The 25338-nt window shown below is 37.4% G+C and overlaps 1 protein-coding gene across 1 annotated transcript; it reads right to left on the bottom strand.

Annotated features, from left to right (window-relative positions):
* Positions 1-1473: 1473 nt before the first annotated feature.
* On the bottom strand, positions 1474-24792 carry col28a2b (collagen, type XXVIII, alpha 2b; the record flags this gene model as incomplete). The annotated part of the gene is made up of 33 exons (XM_081380535.1): positions 1474-1682; positions 2404-2599; positions 2769-3025; positions 3739-4296; positions 5253-5289; positions 5373-5408; positions 5616-5696; positions 5778-5846; positions 5934-6002; positions 7140-7208; positions 7299-7367; positions 7502-7570; positions 7684-7752; positions 9563-9631; positions 9754-9825; positions 10491-10559; positions 10651-10722; positions 10864-10932; positions 11047-11115; positions 11216-11284; positions 12480-12548; positions 13557-13625; positions 13720-13788; positions 13867-13935; positions 16418-16471; positions 16558-16602; positions 16681-16725; positions 17352-17378; positions 17476-17520; positions 17597-17650; positions 18477-18536; positions 18749-18769; positions 24235-24792. Coding segments are annotated over 33 exons (3462 nt in total), but the record flags the coding sequence as incomplete, so codon positions are not given.
* Between the last annotated feature and the right edge of the window lie 546 nt (positions 24793-25338).

The raw sequence follows: 25338 nt of genomic DNA on the forward strand, positions 1-25338 counted from the left end.
CGGAAAGGTCATTGAGGAGGCCTTTCTCTTTCTCCTCCGTCCCCGGACCACCGGAACTGGGACCACCGGAACTGGGACCACCGGAACTGGGACCACCGGACTCGGGTCGACCGGAACTGGGTCCACCGGAACTGGGTCTACCGGACTCGGGTCCACCGGAACTGGGTCCACCGGAACTGGGTCCACCGGAATAGCCACGGAGGGGTTCTTCCTTCTCCTCCTCCGTTTCGGAACCACCGGAACTGGGTCCACTGGAACTTGGATCACCGGAACAGAGACCAATCCCCTGGCGATCCTCTCCCGATGGCGAATGAAACCCTCCACCATCGCCTCAAAGCTGACATGGTCAAAAGCCCTACAGATCAGCCAGTCCATCGGTTCATCCAGCGCATAATTAAACAGATCCCTGCAAGCCTCCTCGCCCAGGTTCAGCCCTTCAGCAGCGCGACGGAACCTCTGACCAAACTCCCTCACCTCCATCCCCTGCTGACGGAGGGAGACCAACTCCTGAAAACGGAGAATCCGCTCCCATTGCGGACAGGAGACTGGTGGCGCCTCTCTTCTCCGCTGAGTCCTCATAATGGTCGGTACATTCTGTCACGGCAAACTAAGAACAAAAATGTGAGGACTCAAACGCTGGAGAAAAAGAAGTATTTAATAACAAAAATGCAAAAACAAAACCCACGAGGGGGAAAAATAGAACCAAGTAAATACAAAAACAATAAACAAACTCAGAACACTCTGGCAGGTCTCGGGGAACAGGAAACAAAAGACAATGTACCGACACAGACTGCAAACAAGAGGGAACTAATAAAGGGAAACTAATCAGGAGGGAACAGGTGGATGAACTCAAACAATAATCAGATAACAAGGGGGAGGGATCAGACAATAACAAGAGCACATGGCCCAAAATAACAAAACACCCATGTGCAGCACAAGACAGGACAGGCATGTGACAAAATCCTCCTTGAGCGGAACATAAAATACAGCATCATTTAGTGAACATGGGATTACAGATCTTTTGAATTTGTTGACAGTGTAACAGCCAAGCCATTAATCCACATACAAAATATTTTATTACAAAAAGTACATACAGTACGTGATAAAAAATTACAAACTTTCACTGATACTGAAAACATTAGTTCTCAAAATCAAGAACACATTTCATTTATTACATAAATTCCAATTCAATTAATGTTGTTTAACTATAACAGTGTACAATATTACAATATTGATTATTCACAGTTCTCGATTACCTACTGTTGCATAACAATGTCTTTTAATAAATGTCCTTTCCTACAACATTTTTATGCTTTGTGTTTTTCAGTGCAGGTCCGTCGGAGTGATAAGTGAGGAATTACAGACAAAGGAAAATGTATCCACAATTGATATCAGCCTCCTAAATGCAAAGAAAATAGTGTGACTAAATGGCAGGAACTGGTGTCCACTTTCATTTGCTGTAATATTTACTTCTCAGGAGTGTGTTTTACCTGCTCTCACGACCACACACGTCCTCTTGCACTCTTCTTCTGTGTCAAAGCGGTTCCGGTTCCCATCACAGCCTCCATACCAGAACTGTGCGCAGGCGTTGGCCTGCCGGTCGTAGTACCATCGGATGTTATAGTCCCGACAAGGGCCCTGATCCAGGAGCAGCTCACAGCGGGGGTCCAGAGACACAAACTCTGAACATAGATGTAAAAACAATGTTTAGCAAGATTACATTTCAGATCCTGTCTGGTGGGCAATGTCTGAGAATATGTCACTTGGTCACTTGCTTTTGTTATTGGGCAAATTCCAGACAATGTTTATGTGCCCAAATGAAAGTGAACACATGAATCCCTTCACAAAGCTGGTGTTTTTTCTATATGCATGCGTTTTCTTTAGTTGCAGCATGTTAAGCTCTCTCTCTGCCACCATAACTGTGACTAAATGCATGGTCCAAAGAAGAGATGGCAAATGTTTTAGGTTTTATTTCTGATTGGATTTCGCCCATTAATGTAAGCAAGCAAGTAAGTAATGAATGAGTAACTACAAATTCAGGAATTTTTGCTTGTGAAAAGTGTCTCTTTGTATTTTTATGTACACCACATTTCAAATGTTTGGGATCTGTAATATTTGTGTGTGTGTGTGTGTGTGTGTGTGTGTAAACCGTGATACATTTTTTCAGCATTCTTTGATGAATAGAAGTTCAAAAGAACAGCATTTATTTGAAATAGAAATATTTTGAAACATTGTAAAAGTCTCTACTGTTACTTTTGACCAATTTAATGCTGAATAAAATTATTAATTGAAAAAAAATAAAATAAAAAATATATATATATATATATATATATATATATATGTTTACTGACTCCAAACTTATGTGTATTTTGTATTGTATTAGTGAGTGTGTCATGTGTTTACCTTTAGGCAACGGTGGTCGTGGCGCTGGTATGAACAGCACCGAGGATGATGATGAGTTCACAGTTGTGGATGATGATGATGTCCCTGACGAAGGTCTGCTATTTGTGGATGTCCTAGTGAATGTTGGAGTATCTCCTCTACCGCTCCTCTCCTCTGCAGTGTTTATGTCTGGTGTCTCAGTTACACGCTCAGCCTCCTAAGGGAACATTACACGCACACACGCACACACACACACACACACACACACACACACACGCACGCACGCACGCACACACGCACGCACACACGCACACACACAAAACTCAAAACAAAATTAAATTAGAGCACAAATATAAAAATCCATTCATTATCTTCAGTGCACTAACCTTATTAATGTCTGGACCAAATGTTACAGCAAACGTTTCTCCCTTCCCGCGCTCTTGAGTTACAGTGTTCATCCCAGATTGTGATCCCTTGTTCTCTCTGTTCCCTTCATTTATGTTGGTGCCAGAATTATACCTGCCGTTCCCATTGATGCGGTTCCCATTAATTCCATATCCGTTTTCAAAACCATTAATGCGACTGAAGATAAGTGCTCCGTTCTCATCCTCGCAGAGCTGATTGACTAGTTTCGACTCCAGAGCTGTATGGGGGACAATTAAAAAGAGGGAAAAAATGGGAGATATATTATATATTTACTTAAAAAAAATTTCAGTCAGTAAATTTCGCAAATAATTACAAAAATGGCAAGTAATACATTGAATTAAACATGAAATGTTATAGTATAAAGAATGAAATAATATTTTCTTGTAAAACATACTCCAAAAATCTTTGTTATATTTACAACTTTGAAAAATTATATACATACAAATAATATATATAATAATAATAATAATAATAATAATAATAATAATAATGATAATGATTTTTCCTATGCATTTTTTCCCCAGGTTTATAAAGGATATGAAGCAGTTTTTAAATGTATGTGTTTAGATAAAAAAAAAAAAATGATATATAATGTACTGGTAATGAAACACAACTATGAATGATTCTAGCATAATTCTGCACTGCATGATCTCTCTATTATGAATGTTTAATTTAGGAAGTGAAGTGCAGTTAATATCCAAAAATTAAAGTTTATTTAAGTTTGTGTGTAAAATGTATTAAGTTGTTAGCAGTGCAATCAAATCATAATTAAAAATAAAGAGATAACATTCTGTGGGAAAAAGCATCATGCACATATTATTGACGGCAGACTGCACACATCCATACGTTCAGTATTCGAAGTATGTACCTTACCATCAGCAGAGAAGTATGTGAACTGGCATTCAGCCTCAAGCTTGCTGTATCTATTACCTGGCAAGGTGTTGAAGTCGTCTATGTAGTACATGTGCTCAGTGTCAGGGTCCGACGCAATGAGATTAAGCTCCTGGAGAAACTCTTCCTGTGTCGGATCACTAATGTTAACAATCCCCAGAGCGTACATCTCAATGTTGGCTGCGTGCGCCTCCCTAACAGCGATCTCCAGCTTCACAGGCTCACGTTTGTCTGTTTGCCCGTCTGTGATGACAATGGCAACCTTTCTCACACCCGTCCTCGCGCTGTAAAACGCTTCGTGAGTTGCTTTGCGGATGGCAGAGCCGGTGTACGTGCCCTCGCCCATGTAGGGAACCCTGTGAATGGCTTGTTTAACATCTTGTTTGGTCATGTAGCGAGCGAGGTTGAACTCAAGCTGGACCTCAAGACTGTAACAAACGAGGCCAACTCGAGTGGCATTACGTCCCACAGTGAGTCTGTCCACTAGTGCGGCCACAAAGTCCTTTATGATCTCAAAGTTCTCAGGCCCAACGCTCTCAGAGCTGTCAATCACAAACACCAGCTCCATAGGACGCTCTTTACATTTCACTCCACAGCCTGAAAGACAGTACAGTATATTTCATGAACTTAAAACCTGTGAGACTGGCCTAAAAGTATGCTATAATATATACCATTTAAACGTTTGGGGTCAGTAAAACTTTTTAAAGAAATTCATACTTTTATTGAGCAAGGATGCATTAACTTGATCAAATGTGACAGTAAAGACATTTATGATGTAAATCTAATTTCAAATAAATGCTGTTTTTTTTTTTACTTTCTATTTATTCAAGAATCCTGAAAAAGATTGACAGTTTCAACAACAACATGAAACATTTATTATAATAATAAATGTTTCTTGAGCAGCAAATCATCATATTAGAATGATTTCTGAAGGGTCATGTGACACTGAAGACTGGAGTAATGATGTCTTTGATCACAGGAATAAATTACACTTTACAATATATTGAAATCAGGGTTATCATTAACAAGCTAAAACTATTACAAACATTTCTGTTAAATGAAATAAAGCTGAAATAAATAAATAAATAAATATTAGTTGAAAAACTTAAACTAAAGGAAAATTAGACATTTTGGAAATAAACTGAAATAAGTTTAAGCTGAAGCACTACAATTATTAAATTATTAAAACTAAATTAAAACTGAAATAAAAATAAATCAAACCTAATAGCAATATTTCTTTAAAAAAAATAATACAATGACAAAAGCACATTTGTATATACAGAAAACAAAATGAACAAGAAAACTAAAAATATAAAACTAAAAGCTAATTCAAAATACTAATAAAACAATAATAACACTGATTCAAATAGAAACATTGTAATAATGTTTCACAATATTTCAGGTTACTGTATTTTTCATAAATAAATGCAGCCTTGGTGAGAAGAAGAATCTTTTTTCAAAATCATAAAAAAAATCGTACCGACTCCAAACTTTTGAACGAAACATAAAGCATATCACGTTGTATATTAAGAGTAATATGTGATGCAACATACCACAAATCTCCCTGATCAATCTGATGATGTCGTCCCTCTAAAAACAAACATCATATTTGAATGAGTGAAATATGCACAGTGAGTTTTGAATATTGTAGTATGATGATGTGAAAGACATACCGTTAGCCCAGAGTCTCCTTTGATTCCTGGTCTACCCTGAAAAAGTGAGTTATAATTAATGACACAAATTTTTTTTTATAAACATAATTCAGCCGAAATAATAAATTATGACAATATGGCTCGGTTCCACAACTTATTTTGCAGTCTACTGTTTAGGCTGCATCCTAAATGAAACAGAAACTCATAGATATGGTTTAATGACCGATTAAAATGCTCTGTTAACGCTGAGGTTAGTTTACTAACTGTTTGTCCAGGAATGCCAGAATCTCCCATGTCACCTTTAACTCCCTTCATCCCTCTCTCGCCCTGACCTCCACGATCCCCCTGAGAAACACAAAAGGACCTTACATTACAATATTTGAATATTCAATCATGTAACACAGATTATATAACAAAACCTGAGACCTTTGACCCTGGCATTCCTTCTCCAGGAGGTCCCCTTGGCCCGGATACACCCTGCGACCCCTGATCTCCCTGTAATAGAGTATAAAAGATGTGCGCTTAGGTTTAGATATAGATATGTGTTCAAATATTTATGATGTGTGTATGCCAGTGCCTCACTTTTGGACCCTGTATGCCTTGTCCTGGTGGCCCAGTTGGCCCAGGAGGTCCTGGTCTTCCCATGTTGCCCTGAGAGAGATTATTCAGCATAAATCAAAAGTTAAAACACATTCGTGCAGAGATAAAAGCAGAACTCGGACATCTGGAATGACGTTTATGTCACTGGATTACATTATCTGGATTTGTTGGACATATGTAAAAGATTTGAAGCAGGTGCATGTGTGTTTCTGGCTGTGAATATACGATCATGGATACAGTACTATGATAAATGTGGTGTTAAGATGATGTGGTAATCGATGAAACCTTTGAGGAATGGGATGTATTCCAAAGAAAGTTTTTATTCGTTAAAAATGTCTGAATATTATTGCATTAGATAACAAAACAAAACAAAGAAAGTGGCATTTATTTTAAAGAAATTTTGTTTTTTTTGGTTTTTTTACTTATTACAACTTATCTCTATTAATTATGAGAAAAGCACAATCTACATTTGTTTGCAGATGGCACTTTAATATTTTGTACTATAAAATATAAATTATATACCGCTCAAATATTGGTGGTTGATAATATTTTTTTAATAAGTGTCTTCTGCTCACCAAGGCTGAATTTATTTGATAAAAAAACAGTAAAAACAGCATTTAAAAATAAAAACTATTATTGCAGTTTAAAAGAAGTGTTTTCTATGTGAACATATCCTGTGATCAAATCTGAATTTTCAGCATCATTACTCCAGTCTTCAGTGTCACATGATCCTTCAGAAATCATTCTAATATGATGATTTGCTGCTCAAAAAACATTTCTTATTATTATCAATGTTGAAAACAGTTGTGCTGCTTTATATTAATATTATTTCAGGATTTTCAGTTTTTTACATCTTTACTTTCACTTTTGATGAAATTTATTATGTCCTTGCTTAATAAAGGCATTTATTTCTTTAAAAAAATATATATATTACTGACCCAAACTTTTAATGGTAGTGTAAATATTACAATAACATAGAATTTATATTTTATATTTTCACATTTTAAATTAATTTTACTTATTTAATTATAATGCCTGCATCTTACCCATCTCATTTAGAAATCGTATGGCACAATGGGAGAAGATCTAATGCAATAATGTGCTAAATCAAGACTAAGAAGGGCTGAGAGAGATTGACAAGGGCTAACTCAACACATCATCACTATCGGACAGTGTTTGATGACGTACGGGTGGTCCTTGCAGTCCTTCCCCTGGAGGTCCAGCTTGGCCTGGTAAACCTCTGAAGCCAACATCACCCTGAGACACAGTCACGATAAAATATCTGTGTTTACACACTATATGTTCATAATATTTTCACTTTAGGGTGAAACATAAGAACCATCCTACCTTTGGTCCTGGTATTCCGATGCCCTCTTGACCAGGTTCTCCTGGAAGACCAGGGACACCAGGAGGCCCCTGAAAAGGAAGCCAACGAACAAATGACACACACAACAACAACAAAATATAGCCTCATGCTGAATAATGAAGATTTCTATGATGCCATGAGCACGAAAGGGATTTCAATAGGATTTTGTGGATGTTTAACGTACTGAGGGACCAGGATAGCCGTCGCCTTTAGGGCCGCTTTGACCAAGAGGACCAGGGTCACCACGATCACCCTGAGAAACAAAGCATGAGCTATCCAATGAACTTTGATCAAGAACTGACATCATTAATAACAGAGTAAAATATTTATTTTACAACTTTAGCAATAAATAAGAATTAAATGTACCTTTGGTCCAGGAAGTCCATATCCTGTCTCTCCTACTAAACCAGGTGGACCCGATGGGCCCGGGTCACCCTACAATGAGACGTTATTATGTTATTTTAAAGTCTCCTACAACAGGTTTACATGCATCCAAGGTCAAAAACACTTTGATTTTCTCAAAATATGCATTGCACATCACATAATTTCTCAAAGAGTCTAAAAACTGTTTGTTCGATGAGTTTGCTCTCTAAACCCCTCCTTTATGAGAGTCTGCTCTGCTCTGATTGGTTAGACAGCCCAATCTGTTATGACTGGTCGACCGCTTACAGCACATGTTGGAAACTAAATGCCTATCACCATTTCTGAATTTCAGCTCCGGAGGCTTTCTCAGAGCTTGATACGCAGTGATATGAACAGTAACAATGGTGTTGGTTTTTCCAAATCAATTATCCTTTTGAAGTTCATGCAAAGTGGATTCGCAGCTGAAAACATCGTCTTCTTGACATGTCGACACTAACTCTTAGAGTCTCAGCAACAACTAAAGTGTCTGAGGATCAAAGTAGACATTATTTGCGGGCAGCCAATGAAGACCATTATGCAAATGTGTTACATTGTTACATAGGTTTGTAACAGGAAGTGAGACTGGAATTGATGACGACTCGTTTCAGCAATTCAGAATCGATTCTTTCTTTTAGGAGACAATACATTTATTTGTCGTGCACTTTGATCTTTAAAACTTTGCAGACCTTTTACATTCACAAACAGCTCAATTACACACCACATGAAAGGTAAAATTCGAAAAAGCAGATATAATTGGGCACTTTAAGTCCCCATGATATCAAAATTAAAGTTTTTTTGGCTTTTAGTATGAGTATCTTGGCCGTACAGTTATCTATACGCTAGTGAGCTCCAAAAAAATCACAAAATTTGCATTTAGAAGATGTAAGCGTTCAAAACTTACAGTCTCTCACTTCTGCCATTATGGATCAACTATTTTGATGACGTCACCTGCACTTCAGCGTCAGGATCAGATTTTCTGTCCAATCAAATGCTCTCTAGAATCTGAAGCTCCGCCCCCTACACTACAAATAGACGCTGAAGCTGCGGCTAAAATTGGTCACTTGTTCACACAATTACTATTTTGAATTGATCATAATGCACTATATAGGGCACATATGCACATAAATGTGCTTTATATATATATATATAATACCGAGCTGTGATATAAACAAAACAGTAAACTTTGGGGTCAGTAAGAATTTTTATTTTATTTTTGGGGGAAAGAAATAAAATAAATCAATACTTTTACTCATCAAGGATGAGTTAAACTGATCAAACGTTTCAAACGTCTGATCAAACGACATTTATAATGTTAGAAAATATTCTATTTTAAATAAATGCTGTTCTTTTGAACTTTCTATTCATCGAAGAATTTTGAAAAAAATTGTACACAACTGTTTTCAACATTTATAATAATAATGAATGTTTCTTGAGCATCAAATCAGCATATTAGAATGATTTCTGAAGGATCATGTGACACTGAAGACTGGAGTGATGATGCTGAAAATTCAGCTTTGATCACAGGAATAAATTACAGTTTAAAATATATTAAAATAGAAAACAGTCATTTAAAAAAAAAAATATTGTTTTTTTTTTATCAAATAAATGCAGCCTTAGTGAGCGGAACAGACTTCTTTTAAAAACATTAAAAATCTTACTGACCCCAAACTTTTGAATGGTAGTGTATATATATATATATATATATATATATATATATATATATATATATATATATATGTGTGTGTTTTTTTTTTGTGGTCAAAAGTCTGAAAGTAACTTTAAATTTAAGTTTTCTTTGTTTTATAGTGCAAATACCAAAAAACTTAAATAGAAAAGCTTTTACTTTTGGTCCTGGTATAGCACGTCCTGGTAGTCCAGGTAAACCCAGTCGCCCAGGGGTGCCAGGCTCTCCCTACAAAGACATTAATAAAAAACAGAATGAAAATTATCTTAGTTATTTTTACCCTCAAACTCATTTTGTATGATATAATAAACCAAAAGACAAAATCTTCCAGATTCACTGATCTCACTCACCTTTGACCCTGAGGGTCCAGCTATTCCTGATGGCCCTGCTAACCCACGGATTCCCCGCTGACCCTGATCACCCTGCACAACATCACATTAACAAAACACTACATCAATAAGCATCAAGATAAAATTATTATTGATTTTTATAACAGTTTGGCAGACTGCTTACATAAAATGTATATAAACATCAGATGTCATTCTATTTTACCAATAATGTCTCGGTAAAATTATATTTAAATGCTTCGTTTTATGATCTCTGTGTAGTTGTATTTGTGGAGGGCAAATCATATAGTGCAATGTAATAATAAACAAATAAAAGTTCATTAAAAGCCTGATAGATCATATTTGATAATCAAATTTTACCATGATGTTTCTAAATATTATGTATAGATAATCAAGTAAACCAAAGTCCAGTCCACTAAGCTTTCATCTTGAAACATTACTAACAATATAAAAGATTTCACAGCAAAAAGACAAGTGAACCACAACCTGAAGGTGGACATTTTTACAATTACCTGTACACTAAAAGGCCTATTATTTGCTGAAAAAAAGTTTGAACTATCAATCAGACGACATAAATCATGTAGTAGATTGTGTGCAATTGGTTTTACAGCAAAGTTTTGATCAGCCTGATTATTTAGAGGCCTTAAAAAAAAATATGCGCATTAAATATGATACAGTCGGCTTTATAGGGTTAAGATGATTTTAGAAAGGTAAACATGTGAGAGAAGTGAAAGAGATACTTTTTCACCCTGGATGCCCACTCCTGCTGCCCCTTCAGGGCCCCTCGACCCCGAGGCTCCTGGTTCTCCCTGAAATACACACAGAGATACGACAATGAGTGTCTTTTTCTGATGTGTTGATGCTGAGCAAATGTCTCAGTGATGAAGGTGAGACTGGTACCTTCTGTCCTGGAGCTCCATCTTCCCCAGGTAATCCTGGTAATCCTGAAAACCCTGGAGCTCCAGGTTCCCCCTACACATGTATATAGACAATACTTTAAAATCAGGATCATTAGGAGTTAAGCATACACATATATACACTGTAAAAGCCAACTACATGAACAAATGTTTTCATGATGATTGTAGATTTAATAGTGAAGTGAAGAAGACTTACTTTAGCTCCCGGTTCTCCTGCTCCTCTCTCTCCTGGTGCACCACTCTCACCTGGTAAACCTTGGTCACCCTTCAAGAGCACATTTGCAAACATATAGACGTCTCCATATGTTATCAAATAACGTTTATACAGGACCTAATACTATTTGGCGACTGTGTTTATAGCATGATGGGAAACTCTTGCCTTTGATCCCGGGTAGCCCTCGCCCGACGGCCCTCTGCTTCCCGGGGGTCCACGTGGTCCTTCCACACCCTAAAACAATCACCATGTGAAAAATGATCAATGCATTCTTGGCTATGGATATACAAAACGTTTTTATGCCATCATGCGCAGATCATAAGTTTGTCAGCACCTTCTGTCCTTGGATCCCTTCTCCAGGAAGTCCAACTGGACCTTGAAGCCCAGGAGGACCAGAATCACCCTGAAGGGAATAAACACAAATATACTGCATAAGCAAATTTGTCAGCTCATGTACAATCTAGTTTTTAAAATGATTTGGAATGTGTAGTAGATACAACATTGATATTATTCATATGTCTGGGCCACAGGCTGAGAACTGACTGCACTGCAAGCTGTGACATGTTCCTCCAAACATCCACAGAGAGGGATTCAATAATGCAAATTGTGCAAATAAGAAGGGCTGGGCGATATTACTGTATATATCGTGGCGATGGCATAAAATGTCTATCGTTAGAGATTTTGCTACATCGTGTATATCGTGGTATATAAATACAGTATATGAGTAGCACAGCAACATTGAAACTTTAGAGATGAAACGCATGAATGAGACAAAAAAATTCGTAAGCGCAATTAGTTGTGAAAAAGAACTGACTGGCACACTGATAAAGTGCGCGCATGGAAAGATGCCTCTCTCAAAAGCGATCACGAATTTGTGATGTGCTCGATGTTAAAAAGAGTTATTAAGTGCAATATTCTGTGAAAATTAACTCCATTCGTTCAGTTCTCTTTGACGCAATTATGTCAAAATGCACATTATGTGGAGTATTCATGTAAACACAGCCTATTATCTCTCAAGTGAAAGTAGCCGGATGTGTATCAGTATAATGGATCTGTGCAATCGGTCTTAAAGTGACAGCAGTCTAATATACCTGCAGCTCTCTGTGACACCAAGAGAAAATCACTCACTGCTCTCGACTGAATAACTTTTGTAGCTTTAAAAAGAATACATTTATATTGAATTCACACAGTGAAGACTATGCAGTATTTTATTTTTACATTTGATTATTCATTTTCTGTACTATTTCTAACTGCATGTTAAATACATCTATTGTACCTGAAAAACTTAATTTGTTTAATTCTTATTTTTGTTATATTGTATTTGTCCTATTGTTTGTAAATGGCTTCTTCATTATTTTTAATAACAAAAATAAAATAAAATTAAATTAAAATAACTATATTGTGATATATATATATCGTTATCGTGAAATAAAATTTCTCCTATCATGAAATAAGATTTTGGTTATATATCACCCACCCCTACAAATACATTACACAAACTTTTGAGCTTGAGAAAGAAAGCGATTTAAGGAATAGTTCACCTAAAAATAAAAAGTATGCCATCGACGTGTCATTGAAAACCCATCTATATGTTTTACCTTGTCTCCTTTAATGCCAGGACCTGCTGGTCCTCTGGGTCCTTTCGGGCCCTCCAGACCCCTCTCACCCTGTGAAAGACAAATGTTTAAACCATCAAATAATTATTATTTCTGAAATATACTAGCAATTTCTGAGTTTAAATTGTCTCAGTGTATCAGTGTACGGTATCTGAGTAGTTGCCAGGGAGTTGTTACGTGGTTGCTAAGATGTTGTGGTTGTTAATAATGGTTGCCTTAACAAACACCACTAGTTAAAATTACTCATTCTGCCCTGTGCCAACACACTTCAACTGGAGCGATAACAATGCCAAAGTCATGGGTTTGATTCCAAGGTAACACTCACTAAATGCACTTTGAGTCGTGCTGTATAAAAGCATCTGCCAAATGCATAAATATACAGTATCTGACACACCCTGCATTTTTCACATGCAGAGTCAAACGACGGCAGGATTGATTATGTTCCATTATTTAATGAAAAAACAGATGAAAGAATGCTGGATCGCTCAGGAATATAAACTGAAGTCAAATGACACAAGGTTCAGACATTTCAAAGGTTCTCTGATATAAACCACGCACACAAGACACAGCTTGCATAAAAAAAAAAATTAAACCTCCTAAAAGAGTAAAACTATATGTAAAATAAGATACACCGGTGTTTTGCCAGATGAGAAGTTTATTCTATGTATCATCTTTTTATGATATTTTACTCTAATTCATTTTATAACTGTATCATTTATCTCTTTTAATTCCTTTTATAACTGTTTTCATTTCCCTTGCTTTTATTTTGTGCTCATTTTCTATGCAAAGCACTTTGAATTGCCATAGAGTGATATTTTAATTTCTTTCTATGTAAAGCATTTTGAAGAACTGTTTTAATTTTCCTTGCTTTTATTTTGTGATTACTTTTATTCCTTTCCATGTAAAGCACTTTGAATTGCCATAGTGTATGAAATGTGCTATATAAATAAACTTGACTTGCCTTGCCTTGCCTTGCCTAAAAGCCTTGATATGACTCATGCACACTGAATTGGAAAAAATGATGAAAACACTTAAAATTGTGTGCAATGATGTGTGTACCTTTGGCCCCGGTAAACCCTCTCCTGTAGGGCCCTTCTCTCCAGGCAAACCCTGCGGCCCCTGTGGCCCCTGTAAAGGTAAACATAATGGTAGAGTTTTATGCTGTGTTCGGTGTCGATTGCGCCCCCCCTAGTGTGAGCATTAAGAAATTGCACATCTTTACCGGTAGACCCGGCTCGCCGAGCCCAGGAGGCCCGGGAGGACCCATTCTGCCTTGGAAACCCACATCACCCTACAGATTGAGAAAACACACGTTATGATCACATTGGGTTCCAGATATCATAGGTTTTTATATATAATTCAGGCCAACCTTTGGTCCCGGAAGCCCAGTGCCCGTCTCGCCCTGTATTCCTGGTGGTCCAGGAAAGCCTCTCTCCCCCTGAAGAAGCAGAACCATTCAGAACAATGACAACAGATCCAATATAAGTGTAATCTGCGAACGCAATGCTCTCCACTTATCTCAGCCATCACTGTAAACCCTAACGCTCAAAATAATTAATTGGTTTGAGTAGGACAAACTTAAATTAAACTAATTAGTTCAGTCAAATTAACTTTTATGAGTACTTAGAACTTTCTTTTTCTTTCAAGTTCACAGAACTGATATATTTTAAGTAAACTGAACTGTTTCATTGTTTTGAGTTTTGATGTATAAGTACAAAATAAAAATCTGTCAGTTCTGCTTACACAAACTTTGAATTTCTGAAATTTTTTGAGTTTTGCCAGCTGTTAAATTTAACTACACAATTAGATAATACCAATTTATGTCAACCAATTACCAAGCAATGCTTCAATCTGTTCAGTCTGTGTGTAAAAAGGTTGCATTAGCAATTAAACTTCAATATTTCTCATTATGTTTTTACAGCGACATGAGGGTTAAGAGGGGGATCATTTTTAAATCACAATGGCATTTCATCAACACAGAACGAATATTCAGTCATATTTACTGAATATAAAGTCAGTGGGGCCTATCTTGCACCCAGCGCAATTGACTTTGTACACCGACGCATGTATCATTCCTATTTTGCACCCGCGCAAAGCGGAATTTTCCCTCCACAGACGCACGTCGGTAAATTAGGAAATGAACTTGCGCTCCCGGGGCGGTTCAGCGAAAAGAGGAGGCGTGTTCCGGCGCAAACGTTCCCTGGTGCTATTTTGCAGTTCCAGAAAACAATTCCGCCACTGACCAGGAAAAACCTAGTCTAAAGTTGCGCGTTGCCCATGTTATTCATACGCTATTTTAAGGGCGCATGCTTGGCCATAATCAATGTAGCGCGTGCACAACACGCACACACTTTGCTTATCTCATCTACACAGAAGCAGCAATTCTCATTTTTAGAAAACCATACATTAATACAAGGAAAAATATTCCACGAGGGAAATCATTGTTGTGTCCATGAAGATGTGAAAAAATCGGCATAAATCTAGCTTACACATTCACCCAAATTATTATACGCCTGTTTAACCGAAGCTAATTTGGGTGGGTTTCTCCATCCCCAATGTCACTTCTCTGTCTTTTACGGCCCTGACGAGAACGTCGGTCTCCTCGGCTGTGAACCGCTCCTGGCACGCGCCTGGCAAATCCACTGTTATAATAGCCATCCGCCATGGAACAAGCACGCCTGCTCTTAAAGGGAATGTGAGATGTCGCTCTGATTGGTTCTGATTGGTATTTCACAAAGTTAATTGCGTTTCGCGCTTGATACTTTTACATTTCAGATCGTTAAAATAGGGCCCAAAGTGCTTGTCATCAAGCCTGTGTTAATATGGGCACCAAAATAAACACGTGCTGCTGAATGTGTCTGCTCTGAATATCAGCATCTGTTTAATGGAAAAATAACAATAACCATGACATTATAAAGATAATTTCATGACTATTATTTATATCAGGCACACATGTCTGCCAGCATTTGTCATTGGGCAGATGCAATGGAAGTATTTGAGGACACATGGCTCATGTCAGACACACTGAACTTTGTAGTCTGCCTCGACCCAGATTCCACTCCAAAATATGTTTTAGAATGAGTTCATCCCCAAAATGGCTTAATTATCATAGAGATGAAAGAAAGTCAAGTTATATTGTTTCTACACCATTTGGGTTGATCACATCCTGAGAAAATGATCATCATCAGTTGTAGAATGGGAATGGGTGTGGGACACACAACTTCATTAACATACAGACCAAAACTGTTGCAACAAGAGCAACGTCATTTACATCAAGAGTGGTAAAACTGTAACAGAATAAAAGGTTTGAGATCTCGATGTTCTGGGTTCATTCTGGTGAACGCCGGTGAACCCAAGGTGCTTCGTGTACCTTGCCACTGCTATGCTGTAATAAACTTCATTTTTGAGATCTTCGACGTCCACATCATTTTTTCTTACAAACTAAAGACTGCAATTACTGTGTTCACACACATTAGGCAGAACACCTTAACCTGTCAAATACAGATCTGTGCTGCCACACACACACACACATGCATTCTGCGTGTGCAAGTCCAGACATTAATATGTTGCTCGGCTGAAACATGACAGCCATCAGTGCATGAAAAAAAAGAACATTCCAGGAAAATAATTAAGCTCTGAGTTCTCCTTATATATATGTATAGCACACACATGCATAACAGCACCACAGAGAACTAGATCTAGAGCTTTTGAGTGTTAAAATTAAAAATATGTTTTAATGTCAATCTTTTAGTGTCAGCACCCTACAAGCTCATACACGGGATTTAAGTTATCATGCATGAACATGGAAGAATGCTCATGGCATTGGGTTGTCCCAAACATTTCCTAAACTTTTCCACCTGCTATCTGGAAAAGTGCTGCTTTACTGTATTTGAAAGCTGAGATTGTTGAATCTGACTCACTTTTTTGCCTGTTAGGCCCTCTGGTCCAATGTCTCCATTCGGTCCGGGCAAACCCTGCAGATTGAATACGGTAAAATACTACTGAAAGAGAGAATCAATGCTTGTTTTGCATTTTCACAAATGCAGTTTAAAAGACATACCTGTAGCCCTCGACTTCCTCTGATACCAACAGGACCCTCCGGACCCTTAAAAGAATCAGACTCAGTCAAAATTAAACATAGTTACATGTTATTGTGCATGAACTGCACTGAAGCGTCACTCACTCGGTCTCCTTTGACTCCTGGCGTTCCACACTCTCCTCGCTCTCCCTAAAAATGTGTTTCATGGTCAGTACCACTTTGGATATAAACACACAATACAATTTAAAGGTATGCCAAGTAATTTTATGGACTTACTAGAAATATGTAGTACTTTTGACAGATATCTTTAATATGATCTACATAAATCGCATTCTGCAAGTCAAATACTACTCTGTTTGGCTTTTCAGGCGGGTAAGGAAAATCTGATCTTTTGTATTTCGTTCAAATCTCTTGAGTTAGATTTAACACATTTTACATTCATTTAGCAAACACATTTATCCTAAGCGACTAACAAACAAGACATTTTAAACAATTTATAAAATTAAATTCCACATTTTTTTTATTATATTGTATAATTATATATTTCATTTTCTATATTAACAGACAGTTAAAGCACAACATAAACAGAGAAATGATTTAGTACACCATTAAGGATTGCAAAAAATTTGTTTACATTTACATTTATGCATTTGGCTGATGTGACTTTTTTGCATATTGCATTTCAAGGTATATATTTATTTTTTAATCAGTTCATGCATTCTTTGGATTTCTAACCCATGATATGGCATTGCTAGCAGCATGCTCCACTTGTTCTGTAATATCAGCTGATTTTCTTCTGTGATGCATCATTTTACCTTTTCTCCTTTGTATCCAGGTTTCCCCTAATGATCAGTAAGAACACATGGTGAGAAAGAGCAATTACGCAAGCAGATAATGTCAAAATAGAGCGAAGGTAGGCCTTGTTCTAGCCAGGTTCACCTCTGTCCCGTCTCGTCCAGGAGATCCACTGAAACCGCCCTCTCCCTGCAGGACGTTCAACACATTTTAGATGTTAACACGGGATAAATAATTAATTTAGTTGATTAAAGACAACTTTGACCTTTTGTCCTTTAGCTCCTGGACTTCCATCATCTCCAGGACGACCCTTTTTACCCTGTGGTTCTCAGAGAAAGAGAATGATTTGATTAACAGCTTATAATAAAGTCTTATAAGTTAGTCACCCAATTGTTTTCTTTAAGACTGTTCATTCATTTTTTAAGTCAGTTACATACAAACGTAGATTGGTCTATTCTGATACGAGTTAGACTATTTCTTAAGACACAGTCTCAACATAATGGCTATGTTTACGCAACTGGCCCCAAATCATTATGTTGACTGTCTATAGATGAGGAATTTCATTTTTAAGTGGTAAAACTAGTCAATACAGAATCATTTCTTTATGTTTATGTGCTCTATTCTGGACCTATTGAAAAAAATATGAAAATGCTATACTTATTTAAAATAGCAATGACGCATTTTTGTTTTAAAATACTATCAATATTTTAATTATTTATTTGACTGCAATATTTAAACAAAATTTGACCATCATAGGGACTGATTTTATGTTAGTTTTTTTATGTTACAATTTTTACTGTGAGATTGACAGATATGACCTTAAATCATCACTATATGGACAACATCTGTGTGGATATACTGCAAAAATTGGTAATACAAAAATAATAGCAAACAGGTTTGGAATGACATAAGCGTGAATAATTACAGAATTTAAATATTTGGCTGAACCATTTATTTTATAATTGTTCATAGCAGTTAAAATTCTTGTTTGTTCAGTCACTTTAATCAATCTGGGTGGGTGTTTCTTCTCTTTATCTTTATTAAAAATGTGCAGAAACATAAAATCTCAGAATTTATATTAAATGCTGTGTTTATTAAACATCACATAAGGGGCTAGAAATGGTTTACGAATGTTTGACACTTACAGCGGGTCCACTGGGTCCTCGATCTCCTTTCTCACAAGTGCATTTTGGGGAAAGAGGACACTGTTGGAACACACACACACACACACACACACACACACACACACACACACACACACACACACACACACACACACACACACACACACACACACACACACACACACACACACACACACACACACACACACACACACACACACACACACACATCTTTAGTCACACTAATGTCACTAATAAGTGTCCTAAATGAATGTGTTGAGACAAACACTTACCACTTCATTAGCTACCTCAGTCTAGAAGGGAACAAAATTGACAAAGGTGAATTTACAAGAAAAATGCACAAGAATTATAAGACATTTTCAAGAATGTAATTAACAAAAATTGTTGCATGTTTTGGTATCAGACATCTAACGTAAACTGAAAAGGTGGTGAATGTCTGCAGGCGGTCTCTGAGATATGCTGTCATCAGTTAATTAACTTTTTTTATTAACCTTAAACATGTAATACTAGTCACTGTAAGCTGTCAAGGCAAGTTCACGAATATTAGAAGCCCAGTTAACCCTCAGAGCTACAGAATAAAGCCGAACTAATCACATTTTTCCGAGATTGTAATATTTGATATTCTGAAGTGTCGCAGAACGGCAGTCATGAAAACATCTAGAAATGGGAATTCAGAATCAAACAACCCAAAAGAGGGACAATTTCTTTCTTATTTTGCATTGAACAATAACACTGACACTCACAAAGTGTACAAATGTCCCAAACAACTTTCAGAAAAACAAATGTCCCACATTTAGTTTCTTTTCGAAACACGTCATGACATCATATATTGGAAGAAAGCCTGAAGTTCCACATGCCAGGATGATTTTTTTATTAGGTGTTTCTTATGCCAGATTTGACTAGACGGTGTGTGTTTTGCATGATTGGTGCACATGTGTATGAATAAAGCAAAAAACAAAAAACAGAGAGAGACACATTTCCGACAACATTCCTTAGCTAAAAGATCTTTTTTAAACTTTAAAGTCAGTGATGATAGACAGATGGCGTAATCTGGGAATCACAGGCAACCATGAGAACAAAGGAAATTTAATTGCAGCTTTCTTCTTGATTGTTAACAGCACACACCGTTGACATAATGACACACTGGAAAGACGCATTTCCTATGTAACTTAAAGTGTGTGTAACGCTTAGTTTGAACGAGCAGCTGATTAACAGATGCAAACACCGAGACAGTAGAGCAGCAGAGCAGACCATTTGAATGCTCCTGGCCTTCGATTAAAGCACCTAACTGTGCTTTTCTTGTCTCTATGACAAGCACCTGCATCAACAGTCATTCCAGAGCATGAATATAGCGTGCAGAAGGTGAGATATTCATTCTGCATGCAGGATCATGCTGCTCGTAGTACCCTAAAGCTCTGACCCGGCACAAAGTCAATGAGAAACAGATGTTCCTTTTGCAAAAACTGCAGCCCGCTAACTGTTATTCTGCTCTAATACCAGTAATACTGCCAGATTCTTCAGATGTACACCTGTAAAGACCATTTACATTCAATACATGAGGAAAATTACTATTGTTCCTGAAGACATCCCTGTAATCCTAATTGACTACATCAGATCTACAGTCGAGAAGCTAAACACATTGGTTATATCCACAAAACTGATACAATTAATATAAAAAGACATTTAAAAAATGAATTCATGATTTAAAACCAGAGTAAACTGTAGTAGTAGACTATTTTGGTCAGTTTACTCTCAGAATTTGGGAATATTTTGGGAATATCACTCATACACCCACACATTGAGCCAGAAAACAGCCATTCCTGCTGAAAAGAATAACAGTTTAAGGTGGTCAAACTGGCCAAGCAGTTGAGCCAGGTCTACATCAGTTTTGTCAAAGTAGTCGATCAGCTCTGACCAGCATGATCAAGATCTACCTGTTCAACATCAGCCCAATAAACTGGTATTCTGGTTGATTAAAACCATCACAATCTACCATCTTAGACCATATAAGACCCTGCAAAACCAAATCATTCATCACTGTAAATGTAGTTTGGCTGGATATTCCAGCAGGGACAGGAACATTTCATTTCAATCTGAGAATATGGATTTGCCTGCCATACAGTAGATGTTTTCTCAGATATTTAACTCTGTTGAAATGACCAAAGAAAACAGCATTCCAGCTTGCGATGATAAAACATTAGGAGTGAGCGATATATTCCGGTAGACACGATTAACCGGTAGAAATTTTGGACTATCGTCTCTATCGCGGTTACGCTCGCGTGACGTTGCCGTTCTGTGCCGTCTGGAAAGCTTATCTAAGCCTTGTGGTTTAAAAACAAGTGGTTTTTAAATCCGTTTAAGTGCAATAAGCAGCGAAAGAGGACTAATTTTGGTGTATGTGTGCTGTCTGAGAGACTGTTTTTCAGCGCACACATCTGAAACGAGCGCACTTAAAGCCGCTGCTCATACTGAACTTAGTACTGAACATAGCGCCTAGAGTTCTTTTTAGCGCCACTGAACAGTCAAATACACACTTATATTATTTTTTTTTTTGTCTTTGTGAGTAGTATCTTCATAAACACAGTCGTTTATGTCTTTAGTGGACATAAATGGTTGAGAAAGAAAGCACATGTGTATCAGAATATTAAATCAGTGCATTCGCTCTTAAAGTGATAGCAGTCTAATAAACCTGCTTCGTTGCAGTTATAGTGCTTACATTTTTCAGGTTGGTCTATTTCATTTGTGTCTTTGTTCTATTGTAGTTTTTTTTTTTGTCTTGTCTTGTCTATTGCTTGTAATTATTGTATTTTTTCACTGAATATGTTTACTTCAGTGAGCTTGAGTTTTTTAGTATTAGTATTTAGTAGCTAGTATTAGTTTTTTATAGTATTGAAACTGGTGATGAGATTTATGAAATTTCAATTAAATTTTTATATCATAAAAACTTTATTTAAAGCAAAAACAACTATATCATGATATATATTGTTATCATGAAATACAATTATTCATATCGTGATATAAGATTTTGGTCATATCGCCCACCCCCATGGTTAATCAGCTCAATCAAGCCCCCACTAGCTTAGCCAAAGCAGCCTACCAGTCCTAACTAGTTATGGTCAACATCTACCAGCGGTGCATTTCCCAAAAGCATTGTTATCTAACTATGGTTGCAAGCTCCATTGATCTCTGTTGGTAACAATGGAACTTGCTTTTGGGAAAAGTATCCAGAAATTTGTCCAGTCTGGAAGGAACATTTATAACCATCAAATGCTGATTCTGGCTGGATTTTCCAGCAGCTATGGTGTGATGTCATGGGCTTGGTTGTCTCTTCTGTGATCTGCTGTTTTCTATTATCTGAAAAGCACAGGGGAACCTTTAGCACGAGACAGCAGCGCTGGCTAACATATTCAGTCGTAAAAGTTTCCTGACCATGTGCAGATGCTTTGTGCTGTGAGACACAGAGGTCAGAAAAGACATTTTGTAGGTTTACACCACTCCACATACACTAAGATCCAGCATTCCAGTCTACTAATAGGAAACAATCCTAAAAACGTCAGCCAAGGTCATTTGGAACTGTCGAAGGATTTTTAATAAAACCCTGAAGAAACAGATGGGAGGAATCTCACTCTTGAGACAGACATGACAACCAGTTTTATTGGAAAGAATATGTTGGTTGACCAACTTCACCAGCATGAAACAACCTGGATCAGCAAAGAAATTATGATGGTCTTTTCAGCAAGGTATTTGGGTGTATGGTGTCCGGTTATGGTTCAGTTGCAAACAAGACGAGAAAAGCAGGATCTAAACGCAGTTGTGGCGAATGGCGATTATTAAACCCCAACTCAAAACAAAACACGAACCGGATACTAAGACTCACAACAACCAGTATAAATGACGAGAACAGACTGAATTCAACAGAATACACAACCAAACCAATCATCGAAATGAACAACAAGTGCAACTGATAATCAAATCAATGAAAAACCAAACTGAGGCCACATTTACACATAGCCGGGTATTTAGAGAAACGAATACCCCCCCCCCCCTGTTTTCAATAATAACATCGTGCACACAACATAGTTTTCAAAAAAGTTGTCCCTTACATCAACCCGCTGTCGAGCGCCATCATAACTATGCCAAACCTATGGGTGCCAGTGTAGGGAGAAGGATAAAGCCATGCAAGCCAATCAGAATCCTCAGAATCGACAACAACGAATAACACGAGCGACTTCCTAGGGTGATCACATGACGTTAAGCATTTTCTGGCGCATAATGTGACGTTTGAGAACCTAAAACCCCGTTTCTCCCAGTTGACACAGCAACACATAACCGGCGTTATCAGAAATCTCCACTTTGGCCGGATCTTTTTTTAATCGTTTTCTGTGATGAAAACGGGTTTTTTGTGTAAATGAGAGGCCAAACCGCAGGGAAATATCTGCGTCTTCCCTTCGTGTAAACGGGGCCTGAAACACAGGAAGGAAACCCACCCAAAACAAACACAGATCAACCGTAACATATGGATGCACCGATTAAACATTTCTGTGCCGATATCAATATCCGATTATTTAGAATTTGGTGGTTCGGCATTTTATACCTTGTTTCAAATTAATTACAATTTACTACACAATTTTGAAATAAAATGTAGAAAACATGTTATGGAGAGAATAAAAGTTAAAGAGAAACTGCTTTCAGTTATAAACAGAAAACATTACTTACTGTTCCACCCTACAAATTGCAATTCTGTTGCCATTGTCTCACAAGAGACATTTTCTTCATACACAGCATGATTTCCAATCAGTTTTTTTTTTTTTGCCCCCCTCTTGATTGATAGGATATAAGCGGCCCTGATAATTGGCTGTTTTTAAACAATTGGGCAACATCCAATATCATTGATAATTGCTTTTATTGCCAAATACATTGATGCATACCTGGATTTTTTTTTTTTTTTAGGTATGCTTTGTATCTCTTTATCAGGTAATAAAAAAATGGCTTAGGAATTGGCACTTTTCTCTAGTACTGCAGGGCAACTTCTCCTTTAGGGTTTTTTAACTTGAGATAAGCGGTGTATGAGTGAACATTTACTCATTATGCCTAATGCCCTGTTCAAGGAATCAACTTTTTTCCCCATGTCCTCAGGTGAGATACAGAGATAAGACAGCCCATTTTCCATAGCTGCTATACTGCAGATGTGTGTATGAAGAAGAGTGAGGCTTCACAGTAGCACACAATCTCCGAAACCCTGTCCCCCCCTTGATCTAAGATCCCTCAAGAGATATAAATCCTTCATTTTGGCCTTCACAAGCATTTGAGCAACATAATGTCTACACTTCAAAGTTGCTCCCCAAGAACCAAAAGCTTATTGTTTTCACAGCTCTTGGCTCAACTGCCTTGTTTGGGCAATCCTGATGGATGTTTTACTGCTCAGATGTTGCTCTTTCATGGCTCACAAGACTTGATGAAAAATGTTTTTCAGACATTTCTACAAACAGACCGCAGGAGAAATAAAAATAGACACAAATGACACAACTGTTGACATTCAGTATACATAACAGAGCTATAAAATAAATGCGGATCGCAGCTCAGATCAGTGGATCTTTTGTATAGCCTATATTTGAGTCAAACTTTTCAAAAGTACTATAAACCTAAGTACCAGAACAAAATCCCCATTTGCTGTCCAATTATTTTGATTGATGTAAACTATGAAAAAAAAAAAAAATACTAGACAATTTTCCTATTGGAAAACAAAAGCACTACTCACAATCTCTTTGACGATCTTGTCCACGACGCTCTTGTCCTGTAGGTTGTGTACGTAGCGGGCGGCTGGAGGACTGGCCAGTAGTCGCAGCTGCTCCACGTTGGCAGCGGATGTGAAACCTACTGTGAAGAATTTAATCCCTTGGTTCTTGGCATCAGCTAAAGCAGAGAAAATATCGGGATTCTTGGGATGCGACACGCCGTCGTACAGCAGAATGGCCACCTTCACGGTGCCAGGGCCGGACTCCTCCAGGTAGATGCGGGTGAGGTTGGTGATGGCGTAGGTGGTGTAGGTACCGTGCCCTATGTAGGGAATGGGCGCAATGCGGTCATGGAAGGTGGGCACGCCTCTCCAATCTTTAAAGCTCTGCTCGGTGATCACATGACTGCTGTACTGAAGGAGAGCAGTTCTGAAGTTCAAGCCCTGTCCGGTTTGGAGGTTGATGTTCTGGATCCGGGTAACGAGATCTGTAACGAAGCGCTTCTCTTGGGCATGGTTGCCTTTGGCACTTTCTGAACTGTCCACCAAAAATGCCAGTTCCAAATTACAGTCCTCATCTAAAAGACGGAGAGAACAAAAAAACCCAACATTAATTCAAAAATATAAATTCAAAAGCATGTTATTTTGACATATAATTTCAGAATGGATGTAAAAAACTTTTTCAAACATCTTTGTCTCTTGCTGAGAGCAAATATCATTGACGTCAAACATGAGCTTGACAGCTGTAAATATGGAGCGTTTTTGAATGTAAAAGAGTTGTGTGAAGATTCTTCAAAAAATCTTGTTTACCACCCAAAACAATAACAGCATACTAGGATTGTTATCGTTAACCAAAAACTAAAATTACTGATAAACATTAATTGAAATAGAAAAACAAAACTTAATCTTATTTTATTTCAGCTAGTGGCCAAGGCAACATTGCATTTTTGTTCAGTTGAAGTACTAAAATAACTAAAGTTAAATAAAATAGAACTAAAACTATATAGAATTTTTTTTAAATAAATAAAAATGACAAACACATCAAAATTACTAAAACTTTAAAATGAAAATTAACACACCAAATATAAACATTAAATCTGAATCAAAATTTAACAATATAATTTCACT

The sequence above is a fragment of the Scardinius erythrophthalmus genome, assembly GCF_964197995.2.
Source record: "Scardinius erythrophthalmus genome assembly, chromosome: 12".
In the NCBI taxonomy this organism is placed as follows: Eukaryota; Metazoa; Chordata; class Actinopteri; order Cypriniformes; family Leuciscidae; genus Scardinius; species Scardinius erythrophthalmus.